The 13,808-nt window shown below is 36.2% G+C and overlaps 1 protein-coding gene across 1 annotated transcript in view; it reads right to left on the bottom strand.

Moving 5' to 3' along the window:
* Positions 1–978: 978 nt before the first annotated feature.
* The window catches only part of COLEC12 (collectin subfamily member 12), an 89,584-nt gene continuing 76,754 nt past the window's right edge, over positions 979–13,808 (bottom strand). The window contains exons 6-10 of the mRNA XM_026670309.2: positions 9,674–10,162; positions 8,111–8,247; positions 6,026–6,135; positions 3,869–4,014; positions 979–2,059 (exon numbers count right to left, since the gene is read on the bottom strand). Coding sequence (XP_026526094.1) covers positions 2,040–2,059; positions 3,869–4,014; positions 6,026–6,135; positions 8,111–8,247; positions 9,674–10,162 — 902 coding nt within the window. The 3' untranslated portion in view covers positions 979–2,039. The remainder of the gene's footprint in view (positions 2,060–3,868; positions 4,015–6,025; positions 6,136–8,110; positions 8,248–9,673; positions 10,163–13,808) is intronic.

Here is a 13,808-nt window from a genome sequence, read left to right as displayed (position 1 = left end):
GAATATTTGTTTGTCCTTGAGCAGAGGTATTTGTCACTTTTGTTTTGACTGTCCCTAGTGGCAAATTACAACAGGCTATTTTACCTGATTTTAACCATTTTGCTGGACATTGGCATTTAAGTGGCCCTGAGCCCTTTGTGACAGGAGGAACACATAAGTCTCAGCATATAAATAACTTGACCAATATTCAATTCAAACTAATTCGAGAATTTGCTTTGGTACCAGTGAAGGAGAATAGAGAAGGATGTTAGAGATGGAAAGAAATAGTTTGTATACATTATTTAACTGAACAACACAGATCACAGCAACAAATTATCCTAATGTGAAAAACATTTCAGAGGAAAAGTTAATTACTTCAATGTATTCATTGTTTTGATATTCTAAGTTTATCAACATTCTTTTTAGGTGTCCAGTTGTGTCCAGATCTGCAGCAAAATGATTACAGATACTTACCTTAAATATAAATATTCACAAACAATCATAGTATCAATTTTACATACAAAAATCATGTAAATACTATTTATGTCAACATGTGTGACTTGCATTTTATTTTCACTGTAATTTTATGTTAAGCACAAATTTTATGTTAAGCACATTACTGAACACTGTGGAAGTACAGAAAGTACTGTTGTATTGTAGTATTTTGCCGACTGACCCACCAAATTACATGTTGCATGCAGATATACTAAACTCTTTCCCAGTGCCTTGGATTTTGCTTTTTTATCTCTATCTCTCTTCTCCAGAGCAATGTCTTATTGATAAACAACAGGAAGGCAACAGTGGCATGGAATGGTTAACTATTCTCTGACAAGTTCTTTTCCGTTTGGAAGAAAAAGCTGCAATTTGGAGGCATTGAACTGGAGCAGAAAAATGTCTAATCAAGAAATGCCAAGGTCTATTGGTTCCTTTCCCCCCGACCCAGTGGGTAGGTACCAAAAAGGCATTAAGAACAACTTGCACACGTCTGACAGAAATATCTATATTGGTTAAAATCTTTATTAGTCTTAAACTAGTGCCCAATGGTCTAAAGTCCATTACAGCAATAGAAATTGCCTACACATGAAGAACATAAGAGGAACATAAAGCATATTTTATATTAGGTCATGTTAAGCAGCTAGTACACTACGCCCTGCATAATAGCCAGTAAAAATTCCCAGGGCCCTTTTTTTAAAAAAGCTCTCTGACCACTTGATTATTTTGATTGGAATCAGGAAGACTGAATCCTGAATTCTCTATAAAATATGTAGTTTAGTAGACAATGCTATCCCTTCCTTCAAGTCTATTGCTAGACATTCAGCTGCCCGGAGTTCTGTCAATGGACCAGTTCGGAAAAACAAGCATGTTGTCCTTGGATCTTAACTTTGTGTATATTTTTGTATAATAGACTGCTAATGCCATCTAAAATCAATTTTAAAAGTTAAAGTTTAAACATGGGGTAATTTATTCCAGACTGTTATTTCTACTGAATGATAAGTAGCATTCATGGTGTTTGATTTCTATTTACTATATTCGTATAAAAAGGCAATTCAATCAATGTAATAGGCAACATTTTGTACAAAAATACAGAATTTTAAAAGCTTTAAAAAGTATATTCTATATTACTGATCAGAACTGGACTATATATATTTATATATAAATTTTATATAAATTTATACATGTATATTTATATAAATTGCCAATATTTGGGAATTTAGCAAGTGGCTGCCTTGTTTACACAGTAGCTTTGTATTTTTTTTGTCTTTCTAGAGTAGTAAAGTCATAACTTGTTATCAGCTTGCTATTTTCTAGTTCTTACCAGAACATATCTTCTGCTTAACGACTGAAGAGATCTACAAGTAGTTGTGTCCAATTACATTTTCTACCAACATGTTTGTGCAACAGGTTGTAAAGCCCCTGAAAAATTAGAAAATGTGGAGGACAAATTGTGCTGATGAAGTTTATTCATCAAAGTTCTCAGTGCTCCTTTTCTTGGGTAATGGTTCCCAGTCCCAGATGAATCTCTTTGCAAAGAAAATGCCAGTCTCTTGGTCCATGACCTGTTACAATCCTGGAGGCTGAGCTGCAGTGGGAAAGGAAAAGTAACAAGAGTTACAAAGTTAAAACTTGGCTTTAAAATGCAGAAACCAATGCCAAAGCTGCAAGTTGCTGTCCAAATCTGTGTCTGTCCATAGCCAGTCAAAATGCAAATGGTATGACAGTGGTTAAGAAGATATTTAATGTGAGAATCAGTGTGTACTAATTACAGTCTATCTACAAAGTGTCCATTGCCATTTGCCAATGAATCACAAGGGCAGTCCCATTGGTTTCACTCTTGAAATGCAGAAGTAGAAAAAAAAATAAAACTTTCAAACTATTGATTCTTCTCTACAGGTGATCCCTCCCCATCCACCAGCTCCATAGTCTTATTAAAAGACAATTCTGATCCTTAAAAAAATCACCTAAGAGTTGACTATTGTTAACGTAGTGAAATCTTGGGTTCTTTGGAAAGATTGCCATACTAGCTGAGGAAAAACTTGTCTTTATTTAACACATCTGAATTGTGTTGTATAGTTACTTAATCATCTTGGAGGGCCGGTTATAAAGTCAGATGTTATGCTGTTAATCATGTTGTAAGATAATTGAGGAGGAGGGGGCAAGGAAGGGGATCTAATAGGGATCAAGACTGAAGTGCTGGCATAAAGGTCTTCTTGTATTACTTCATTGTAGAAGTTATTTACTTTGTAGGAAACAGCACCAAGTAAACACAAATAGATGTCTAAGAATTATTTTTCTAGATGTTATACAGAATACATTTTGGTTGCAGTGACAACATGTCTCAGATATTAAAAGCTGCTGAAATTTAAACACACATGAAAATTATAACTGAAATTTAAATTCAGGTTAGCATATAAATTTAATAAATAAGGAAAGATTCAAGAGAGCCCTATGTTTGTTGTATATTTCTCACTTCCTTTTCTGAAGAAACTCAGGTGAGCATTTTATCCTAATTCCAGCCTTCTTGTACTATATAAGGTCAGGTTGAGAAAAGAAAAAAGAATAATTTGTCCAAAACATCCAATGAATTTTATGATAGACCCACTACTTCAAACCCTTGCTATTAAATTAACCTAAGAGTCAGATATTAACTATTTCTCTATATAATTGATAAAAACAAAATACAAAGGTAGAATTGTATCTCGTTTTTCAATTTTTCAATTTAATGTAAGATACAGAAATGCTTAATGAAAGGGGAAGCTGATTAATAACATCTGGCTCTTCACCCATTGTCTTTGATTATTCTAAGGTGCTCTGTCTTGGACTGCTCTTTCAAGTTTGGTTTTTAATAATAATAACTTTTAGTACAGCAGTATTTTAATGAGATACTTATCATTATGGCTCTATTATTTGGGGGGGGGGTTGTATTCCACTTTGCTTTATTTTCACCAGAAAGGAAATACATCACTAAATACTCCTTTAAAAAACTTCAAGAACGTTTTCCTATCGCTTATAGCTTTTCAGACTGCATATTTGAGTTCTGAAATTACACTACTTAGGTGTTAATTGGAAAAAATAAATCACTGCATTGCTTTTCTTCAGAATTAGGTGGGAATGTTTTAGAACACTGATTGCCAAATGTATGTAACCTAGTAAGAATAGCTGTGTAATCTTGGAATACTTGCCACTAGTTTAAAACTCAGTGGCCTGGACATCAGAAGCAGCTACGGAGAATATTTATACACAGATGCTTGATTGATCTCAAGTTCTCTTCCAAGATCTTTTATCTGTATGAGCAGGACATTCAATTCCCTCTTGTCCCAGCTGTAGAAATTTGGTTGGTAATACACCTTTGTAATAAATGTGAATGCATTTGGTTCAAAGCTTACCATACCTTTTTCCACATCTTGTTCACAAATAAAACTATTAACATCTTCACAGTGAAAGTCATTCCAGAGCCCAGCATGGATTAATCCAGCACAATCTTCCCCTGGTCCATGGCCATGTTTCCAGTTATCAGGCTGTCCAGCACTCCAGTTTCTTGCAATAAAACAAACAAACAAACATATATATATATATGATCATTTCATAACCAAGCCATCATATGACAGTGTGACAGAAGAGATTTATAATAGTAAAAAAAAACAACAACAATCTCTCCTAAAGCAGAAATCATACTCCTTAACAAATAGTGCATGACTACTTTTCCTGGAAATTGAAAACAGCTGGGCTTTAGTGATGGGAATCAACTGGACAAACTGCCAAAGCTCAAAAGTCTAAAATTAGACCAAAAATTCTGTTCTGGTTTTGGACTGCACATAAGACACATATGCAGAGTGTAATCCTTCAATGGGGTTGTATTTGTTTGTCTGATCTATAGCTGCATATGAGCTACTAAGATATAAATACACCTTCCTGTTGGATTTATATATACATCTCCAAATCAAAATATAAAGAATAGTTTTTGGTTATACAATATTTAGAGAGAAATACCTAATGTTATCATATCATAAACTAAAAACACATCAACAATCATATATTGCAAGAACTATCTAAGAATAAAAATAAATTTGTATAATTAGAGCTACCAGATCTGGACTGTAAAACTCCAGAGCAGAGATTTGCAATCTGTTTATTGCCATCTAGTGATTTTTCAGATTTCTGTAGCCTTTGTATTTATTTGGTGAATGTACCATCCTCCTAGTAAATTATCCTTTGGGTGGATTATGAACCATCCTTTAAGATTTCTTAAGGTCCTTAAAGCTGCAATGGTTTATTTAAGATACTAATGTGGAGATTTCATCAGGATAAGAAGGAATTAGCCAAAGATACCAGTAACATTTCCTTAACCTAAGTTCCAATGCTCAACAGCAAACAAACTGAGAGTCTGGAGAAAACAGCAATAATTTCATTCAGTGGGAATGAGAGATCTGAGTCTGCTTGATCTAGTGCTGATCCAGTGTATACTCTGATTCCAGAATTTGGTTGATATTTAGCTTCAATGACAAATGAAGACACAAGTTTGGTACCAGCAATGATTTACAATTGATGCAATACAGAAGTCTTATTTTCTGTAATCAGCCAAGTAAAATTGACCCCTGTTGTAGCCCGCCAGCGGCTAGCGGAGCTGGCAGCAGAGTCGGACAGTGAGGAGGTTGGGGAGGAACCTGGGCCAGTCCTGGAGTCTGAGGAAGGCTCGGACGAGGGCTCTGTGTCAGAGGCAGAGATGGAGCTAGGGCAGGCTGGCAGTTATCAGCTGCCTTCGGAGTTGGACATTAGTGAGGCGGGGGAGCAGCTGGAACTGGTTCTCAGCCTGCGCATGCGCAGAACTGCCAAAAGAAAAGAACAATTACGAATTAAGGCTCGATATGGGGGTAGGCTATAGGTGAATGGTGAATGGCCCCTCCAATAGGGATTAAAAGGGGAGCAAAAGGGGAGGGGGCTTTTGCAGGAAACAATTCATTCGTTTGTTTGCTTCGTTGGAAGCAGTGTGAAGATCTGTCTGTGCATCCCAGAGACTCTGTGCTGAGACCTTCCTTGTCAGCACTGCGCTTGAAAATATTTACTTGGCAGCTCTCCAGGCTAGATAAGGTCTGTGCTCCTAACTAGACCCTTGAAAGACTGTTTGCCAGGCCTTTGGCTGAATGTGAATGCAAAAAATTCAACTTTGTTTAATAAACGGGGTTTTGCCGGGACAAAGAGTCTGCTTATTGCTTTTTGAGGAAGCCTAGGTCAGAACAACCCTTTCTCTTTCTTTATTTGATGTCCCTCCTCCACCCACACATGTTTGTATAAAAGTTGTTTCAAAAAACCTGTGGTTTCTCTAGCCTAGTTTGCTATTAACCCTGTAATAAGCATCTTAAGGTGCCTTATTCTCTTCTTTTATTGGTTATTCAGGATTTTTTTCCTGGCAATAAGCCTTTTGAAATGAAAGGAATGTTAATCTGAATCTAAAAGACAATGCCTTTGTAAGGCTGCTGCATCATTTCCTATTGGTAGATGCTAAGAAACAGTTATAGCAGAAAACAGTGACTGCTCTTTCTGCACTCACATGTATTCTGGTACAGTGCCATCCAGCCATCGCCACTCATCTTCCTTCACTGAGTCAGTGAGACCAATCCAGAAACTGCCTTTTGCAATAACTTGTTTTTTCAACCATTGCTGTGAACAGAAGAAAGAATCGGTCACATTATTTCACATCCCAGGGTTTTAAACTACTTTAGCCTCTTGAAAAGTATGACTGAGCATAAACGTGAGTTTATCGGCAAAATCAACTTGGAACTATTTCTGAGTGTATCTCATTTGATCTGAGCATCCTTCCAACACATTCTTCCTTTCACGCTCCCAATCTCAGTCCAATTTCCTTTTTATTATCTGCCAAGAATGTCTTTTTCCCCAACCAATTTTCTGGTTAAAGAAGGTGCACTGATAGTAGTAATAGCCAGCTATGGCATATGAAGAGAGTGACTTTTTAAAAATTTCCTCTCTAGCAATGGAAATTCTGTAAAGTAGATTGTGAGAAATGCTGCTTCCACAGGGTCTACATGCCATGTGGTGGGTTCTGCAGCCAGAATGAAAAGGGATTATCAAAAAAACTGTCCCTTGTTTCTTTCCCCTGCTTGCTGTCACAAGAGCATCAGCTCAGTAAATGCTGACCAAGTATTTTAATTTGTCTGCCTCAATACAAAATGCTGTCTTTTATTATATTGGCTCATTGTAGCATGATGTGGGTATTAATGCAGCTTTAGTTGCACTGAAATCAGATTTGAAGACCTCTAATAAAAGAGCCATTTCAAATAAATAGATAAAACAGTTTGGGGCTCTGAGATTAGGGAGAAGGGAACTTTGAGGCTGATTGGGAAGGGTTTGTTTTATAACTTACATTAAAATCCCCCCAAAAGCATGTAGAAATTACAATAATCATCTCATCTGGAAGGACATCCTCTGCCTATTTGAATGCTCACTATATCTATTTCTGGGGTTGGAGATATTACTTCCAGCGATAGCATTGGTTTACATTTGCACACACACTGCGTTTAAGCTGACATTTGGGACAATCTTTTATTAGTCTTCATAGGGTCAAACTACACATTGCTTATGTTGCCTTCAACTTTGTTTTGTCATGTAGTGAAGCCTAGGTATGTGGGAATGTCATTTTATTAAGATGACAGAGTGGACAGGAAGAAGGTATGCGTTCCTTTTCCAGTCCTGCCCTCACCTTTCTTGAGTCAACCCCCTAACCTGCATTTTGCTTTATAAAAAGAAAATCATGGGGCAGGGGACAGGCATAGGCGTCACAATATCAGCGGAATAAGAAAGAGTGATAGATCCTCTTCTTCTCATGGACTGCTCTGAACAAACTGGCCACAACTGACAGCTCCATGTCAAGAAAGAAAAACCAACGTGGATTTTCAGCAGAATACTCAATCTAGGAAACAGCATCAGAAGCTCCTATAACAAGTGATGGTTGGTCTTCCATGCAAATACAAGTGGGAGTGGCAACTCAGCTGTTAAGCAAAATAGTTGCTAGGGAAACTGCAACTGTGCTAACAAGCTTACAATCTTACTTCAGCTTTCCTTTGCTTTACAGCAAGTAAATGCAAGGATTGGTCACAAATGTTACTTTTTCATCACCATCATCACTGCAAATGGTCATAAAATAAGGCAGTTGCTAAACAAGGACTACTTGCATTTTTTTGTCAACGTTTTACAGTAAGACTGAAATCCCGATTATCCTTCCTGATTATCTTTAGTCAGATGTTTATATTTATGAGACATTAGCACCTATAAAATGAATGAAGGCAAATATATGTGTGTGAGGGTAATGTTGGATTATCCAATCTGGGTCGATCACCGGGACCAGAGGTTCAATCTTCTGTAGTCATACATATTCTGGTGAGAGACAAGTTAGCTGTGGATGGGATGCAGCATGAGTCTGAAAACTTGGAAGCTTAAACTTCTGGTCCAGGTGACCGACCCAGGTTGGATCCTGCAATGTATAAGATGTTTTCTGACTGCCTTGTCTAACCTACTCAACTCCAATCATTGTCAACTGGCATGGCTGGAAGTAATGATGTTCCATACTTGCTCTTTTGTGCTATTTAAATCTAACTGCATGCTAGATGGGATTTTATACCTGTTCCTCTTTGCTATTGATGAAGACCAAATGAGATGATTTCTCTTCACAGAAAAGCTTTGCGTCTTCAAAAATGGCTCTTTCGTTTGAAAAGTAGTAACAATTGCCTGAAAAGTTCTTCCAGTAAACAGGACAACCTGTAACATGAAACACTTGCATATAAACGTGCAGAATGAAAACTTAACCTCCCTCTTAGAAATTAGGGCTTTGCATACTTTGAAAATGACTTGAAAGAAATGTTTCATACTTCAGGGACACACAGCAGCACCCTATTGTGCAATATGTTAAGGCAGCCTATTTTTTTACCATTAGGCTTTAGTATGGCCCAAAAAAGATGCCTCTATTTTAAGAATCAATCCATTAAAATCAATGCCACTATTAAAACAGCAGCATCTTTTTTTTTCCGAACTCACACAGAAGCCTGAGAAAAGATGCACTAGCTTTAAATAAGCATCAGGGACACACTGTGCTTATGTGAAAACCCAAGAGATGACTTCTGATTTACTCTTGAAGCACTCATAACCCTAGTAGATATAGTTTTGAATAACATTACTGGAAGCCAAGCAATTTGAAAAACTAATTATCTATTCAGAATATTGTTGAAATGGAATTGCAGCCATCCCTTTCTATCAAATTGGCCTTCAAATCATTTCTAGTTTATCATAAAGAAAAAAGGGGCTCAGTTTAATAATATGATTGTACGATAAGTTTTGAAAAGATTTTTTTCCAGATTTTTTTTCATGTATCAAAACCATTCTGCTAATACTATTTTGGGGTAACTTTGTATGCAAAGTTTGAAACAAGTGTTAACAATGAGATTTGAACAATCGTACACAATTACTTATCAAGTTTTAACAGGAATACTGACGATACTGTATACTACGTTTTGCCCATTTTTCCATATAATACATAACTTTTCCCATTATTACAAGAGACAGATACTGGTCCTCATATATGTATATGGGTTCTGTAGTAGCATAGAAAATGTTTTGTGAATTAAAAGATAAGGGAGAAGAAAGCCCAATGAAAAATCAGGATATACACTGAATGTATATGAGAGTTGAAGGAAGAGAGATTAAAAGATGGGGAAGAGGAACTGGTCAGCTTGAGTTTCTACTTTATATATATATAAAATAGTACAAAACACTAGGACTTAGGGTCACAATTATTTATTGTCTTCTTAACACTATAGAGAGAAGCTTTAGAAAGTGAGTGAGAAAGACAGAAAAGAATGTGCTTCATGGCCCCACGATCACTCTGTGTATAATGTGACAGATTAAATGGCTGGATTTAACTAACTGCTCTGGAAGAGAATGTGAGGGATTCTGACGGGAGAAAAATGTAACAATTGCTTTTCTGTACCTCCTTAGAAACATGGTTTTAAAAACCATGATGTTCATTTAATGCTAGTTGGAGGCTTGAACAGATAAACTTCCATTGCAATGTGTACACAGAGTACAATCCAATCCAATCAACAACATAGTTTCAAACCATACTTTTATATATTGGTAATAAATATATAATGAAGAATGCAGACAGATAGTGGGTGTGTTAACAGCTTACCGTTAATCTCGCTTTGTAGTGCCATAGCTACTCCTGGACTTGACGTTCCAGGTGGCCCAGGCAGCCCAGGAGGACCAGGCTCTCCTGGAAGACCACGTAGACCAGGTACACCTGGGAAGCCAGGTATCCCACGAGCACCAGGTATCCCTGGTTCGCCAACAAGTCCTTGAAGACCTATGGGTCCAGGTGGGCCTTGTGGGCCAGGGGGTCCATCTTTGCCAGGTGGTCCAGGGAGTCCTGGATCTCCACTAGGACCGGGCAGCCCAGTCTTCCCAGTTGAACCTCTCTGGCCTTTAGATCCAGGTGAACCTCTGGAACCTTTTCCACCTTTTTCACCCGGTGATCCAGGTGGGCCACTTGGTCCCGTTTCACCTTGAGGTCCTGGAGGTCCTGGTTCACCTTTGTCTCCTTTTTGTCCCTTAGGCCCAGTAAGTCCAATTGGACCTTGGGGTCCTCTGTCACCTTTGGAACCTCTTGGACCTGGAGGACCTACAATAGAATGAATATGTGGAGAAGATCAGAAGAATAATGAAATAATCTAATGTAATAAAATTAGTGAGCTGCAGTACCCCTTAGTACTAAGAACATATTTCTACTTTAGATTTAAATCAGTTTCTAAGTATTTTTAAAAATACTGGGCTCCTCCAAAGAACTCAAGAAAACTTAATCGATAAGTGTGCCTATATCACAAGACAAGTCAACAAAAAACTAAAACTATATAGATGTTTACAGCTTTCTTAAAAGATTAAGAAATTGCCCAAATTTGTTCAAGTTGTTTAACTGAAGTTGTTTACATGATTCAGTGTTGCATCAAAGAATGTCCAAAATCTTACCAAGCATCCCTCTTATTTATATTTTTGTTATTTTAAAGTTTCCTGTTTTATTTATTTTATTTTATCCCACCTTCATTATTTTTATAAATAATTCTAAGTGACAAACCTATCTAATACTCCTCCTCCTTCCTATTTCCCCCACAAGGACTGTTGGACTGAGAGAGAATGACTGGTCCAAAGTAGTTTCCTCTTAACACTTTGGTGATTTAATATAAAGCCTTCATATATTTCAGTAAGCTTTTCAGTACAATAACAAAAATTCCACTCCTGGGATAGTTTAAAAGGTTTCATTAAACTCTCCCCATGTGTCAGAGGCCACCACAAGGACTGTAAAGTCCTTTTTAGAAGCTGGGCTAAAGGGGAAAAGTTCTTGTTAAGACAGCTAAGATACAACACTAGTATGCAGACTAGGCTACATCAGGAAGTTCTGCCTAACTAATTGCAGCCTAATGCAATGATCTTTTATCATAGGGAGACTGGGAAAAAAACAGACACATTAATAAGATAAAATTATTCCACCCTCCAGTTTATAACATAAACCACCTATTGGTAACACCAAGGCAAGAGCATCTGAGTGTTATCCACCAAGAATGCAAGTTTAGTTGGGTGTGGATTGGCTGGAAGGTTTAAGCATTAAGTGTATAGAGCTACTGTAAATTGTAAACAATATTTAATGAAGATTTATCAATGCAATGAGTATTCAGCATTTTTATTAATTATCTGGATGAAGAGATAAATGGACCACTAAAACTATTTTGTAGATGGCACGTACTTCCCTGTAAGATTAAAATAAAATTCAAAGTAATAGGTTAAAAAGATAGGCTGAAACTAATAGGATGCAATTTAAGAGAGACAAATTTGAAGTTATGCATTCAGGAAAAGAATTCAAATGCTGAACTATGGGACAGGGAATAACTGGCTTACTAGTATTGGAAAAGAACTTGGAATAATAGTTGATTATACTCTTGAGTATGAGTCAATAATATATGAATGCAAATAAGAAAATGCAATTTTAGGATGCATCAAGAGAAGTATAGTTTTCAAACCATGGAAAATATTACTTCCTTTTCTTTCCTTTCACAGACCCACTAGAGTTTTTTTCCCAGTTCTGGGCACCACACTTTAAAAAAGATTCAAGTGAATTGGACAATCAGAGATTAAAAACCAAGTATTATAAAGAGAGATTGAAGGAGTTAAGAATGTTTGACCTTAATGAGGAAAGATTGAGTGGAAATATGATAGCACTCTTCAGATCAGATATTACACAAAGTTTAGGATACTAAACTATTCTCTGTTGTTCTGGAGAACTCACTATATTTTACTTGGACTGAGTAAAATCCAAGTTCTTTGGAGCCAATCACTCAGCTCAATACCTCAGTGTACTATTGTGGGGAAAATGAAATAAAAACCACTACATATACATATATACCTTGAGCTTCAAAAAGGCAAAGATATAAATCTAACAAGTAAACAAATATCTGCCATTGGTGCTTTAATTTGGATTCCAGCTTCGAGGAGCAGACAGACATCACCTAAATAACATTTTTCATCTATGATTCTAAGATACTTCAACATAATCAGTAATCCAAAATGTCAAATCAAACCAAACATATAATGGACCAATTTTACCTTGCAATTATTTTTAAAATTGAGCTGTTTGGAGTAATGTTACAAAAAAACTAATACAATGCAGTATTGTTCTTGCTACTCGAAATTGGCATCTTAGACAATACTAATTCGTTCATTTATTACATTTTGTTTTAGAAATTAGTTCCGAAAGAAGAGCCAGATAGAGGAACATGAACTTAAGAATAGCAAAAAAAATTCCCAACCAGCGATAACCGTATGACATTAATACTACATTTTCACATAATCTGTATTTTAATTATCCAACAAATAGCTTATAGTCTACACCGGTGTTTCTCAACAAGTGGCATCCATTATAACAGGAAGTTCAACTATTATTGTAATATAGGTCCATAAGAGTACCAAAACAATTACATACAATAGTAGAATATTTGTATAAATATTACCTTTTTTTTGTTCCATGTATCAAGATCCAGGTTCTTTGATACAGGAACAAAGTAACATGAGAACCACTGGTTTTGACCAAGGTAATTAGTACTGCTTAAATGAAATGTTGACATTTGTGTAACCTTTTCTATGCTGCTTTGAAAATATGTCCATATTTCAACCCAGTCTAATTGTTCTTCCATTAGCAGTAGATCTTCTTTAACTTTGAAACCATCACTAAATGTTATGCTATCAAATTCTATAGCTAAACTACATGTGTTCCTTTATATAGTCTTATAATTCTGAAATAAAAAGTTCCAAAGCTGAGAAAAGATTAATGGATTAAACATCTGTGATTAGGCTACATTGACAGAAGGAAAAGAGGAACGCCTCATGGTTGTACAAGCTTTGAATTGGTTTGTTACTTCCAGAAGGTCTGAACTACCTCAAAGCTACTTTGCAAAACAATGTTGATCTTCTTGCTCTGAAGAGCAAAAGAAGCATATTGAATCCTGTTCTGTAAAGATGTCTTGTAGCAACCTCTGGGAATACTGAGGGTTTTCTAGGCTGCATAGCTTCAGTAAATGCTGCAGGTAATTCCAAGACTGCAAGACCCTCAACCTGCACTGGAAGAAAAGTGAAAACTGCCCCGAACCCATTCAAAAATCACCCAAATTGTTTCATTAAGGAACAATTCATCAGGTCACCTCTCCACTTCAGTGAAGCAAAGCACAGTGTCTGAACAAGGCAAATAATATTTTGTCACACGAGACTCATTTTGCATAGGTATAATGTTTTTTTTCTAAAATTCACATCATTGTTACAGATCTTCAGAATAAATCTCAAATAAATATATCTTACAGTGTATAGATCTGCTCAATGAAACTTGTAAACTTGACCTTCAGGTCAGCTCAAACGTCAACATTAAATGGTTTATGTAAATAAAAAGAACAGAAATCTTCAGGAATAAATTCAAGTATTATTTATACTGTCTGTAAATAAAATCCATGTGCTTTGTTAATCAAAGATGCGTTGTGTAACTGTCAGCCATGTTCTGAAAATTATGATTTTGAGATTGACAAATTTATATTAATGAATTATGAGGCGCAGAACCACCTGTAAATCTAATATTAAAGAAAATAAAGCCACTTCTCTAAGTCCGTCTAAAAACTATAAATAGCAATAATGCAATACAATGGTAAGTGTGATACGTGGAGCTTATAAACTGTTTTAGGGTTATGTGACTTAATAGTTTGCTTGACATTTTAAAATTTTATTTATTTTAATAA

The sequence above is a fragment of the Notechis scutatus genome, chromosome 3 (assembly GCF_049901735.1).
Source record: "Notechis scutatus isolate UNSWTSFEM ecotype Mainland chromosome 3, rNotScu1.2, whole genome shotgun sequence".
Taxonomy (NCBI): Eukaryota; Metazoa; Chordata; class Lepidosauria; order Squamata; family Elapidae; genus Notechis; species Notechis scutatus.
Note: the sequence above shows the minus strand (reverse complement) of the source record. Positions and strands in the feature narration are given on the sequence as shown.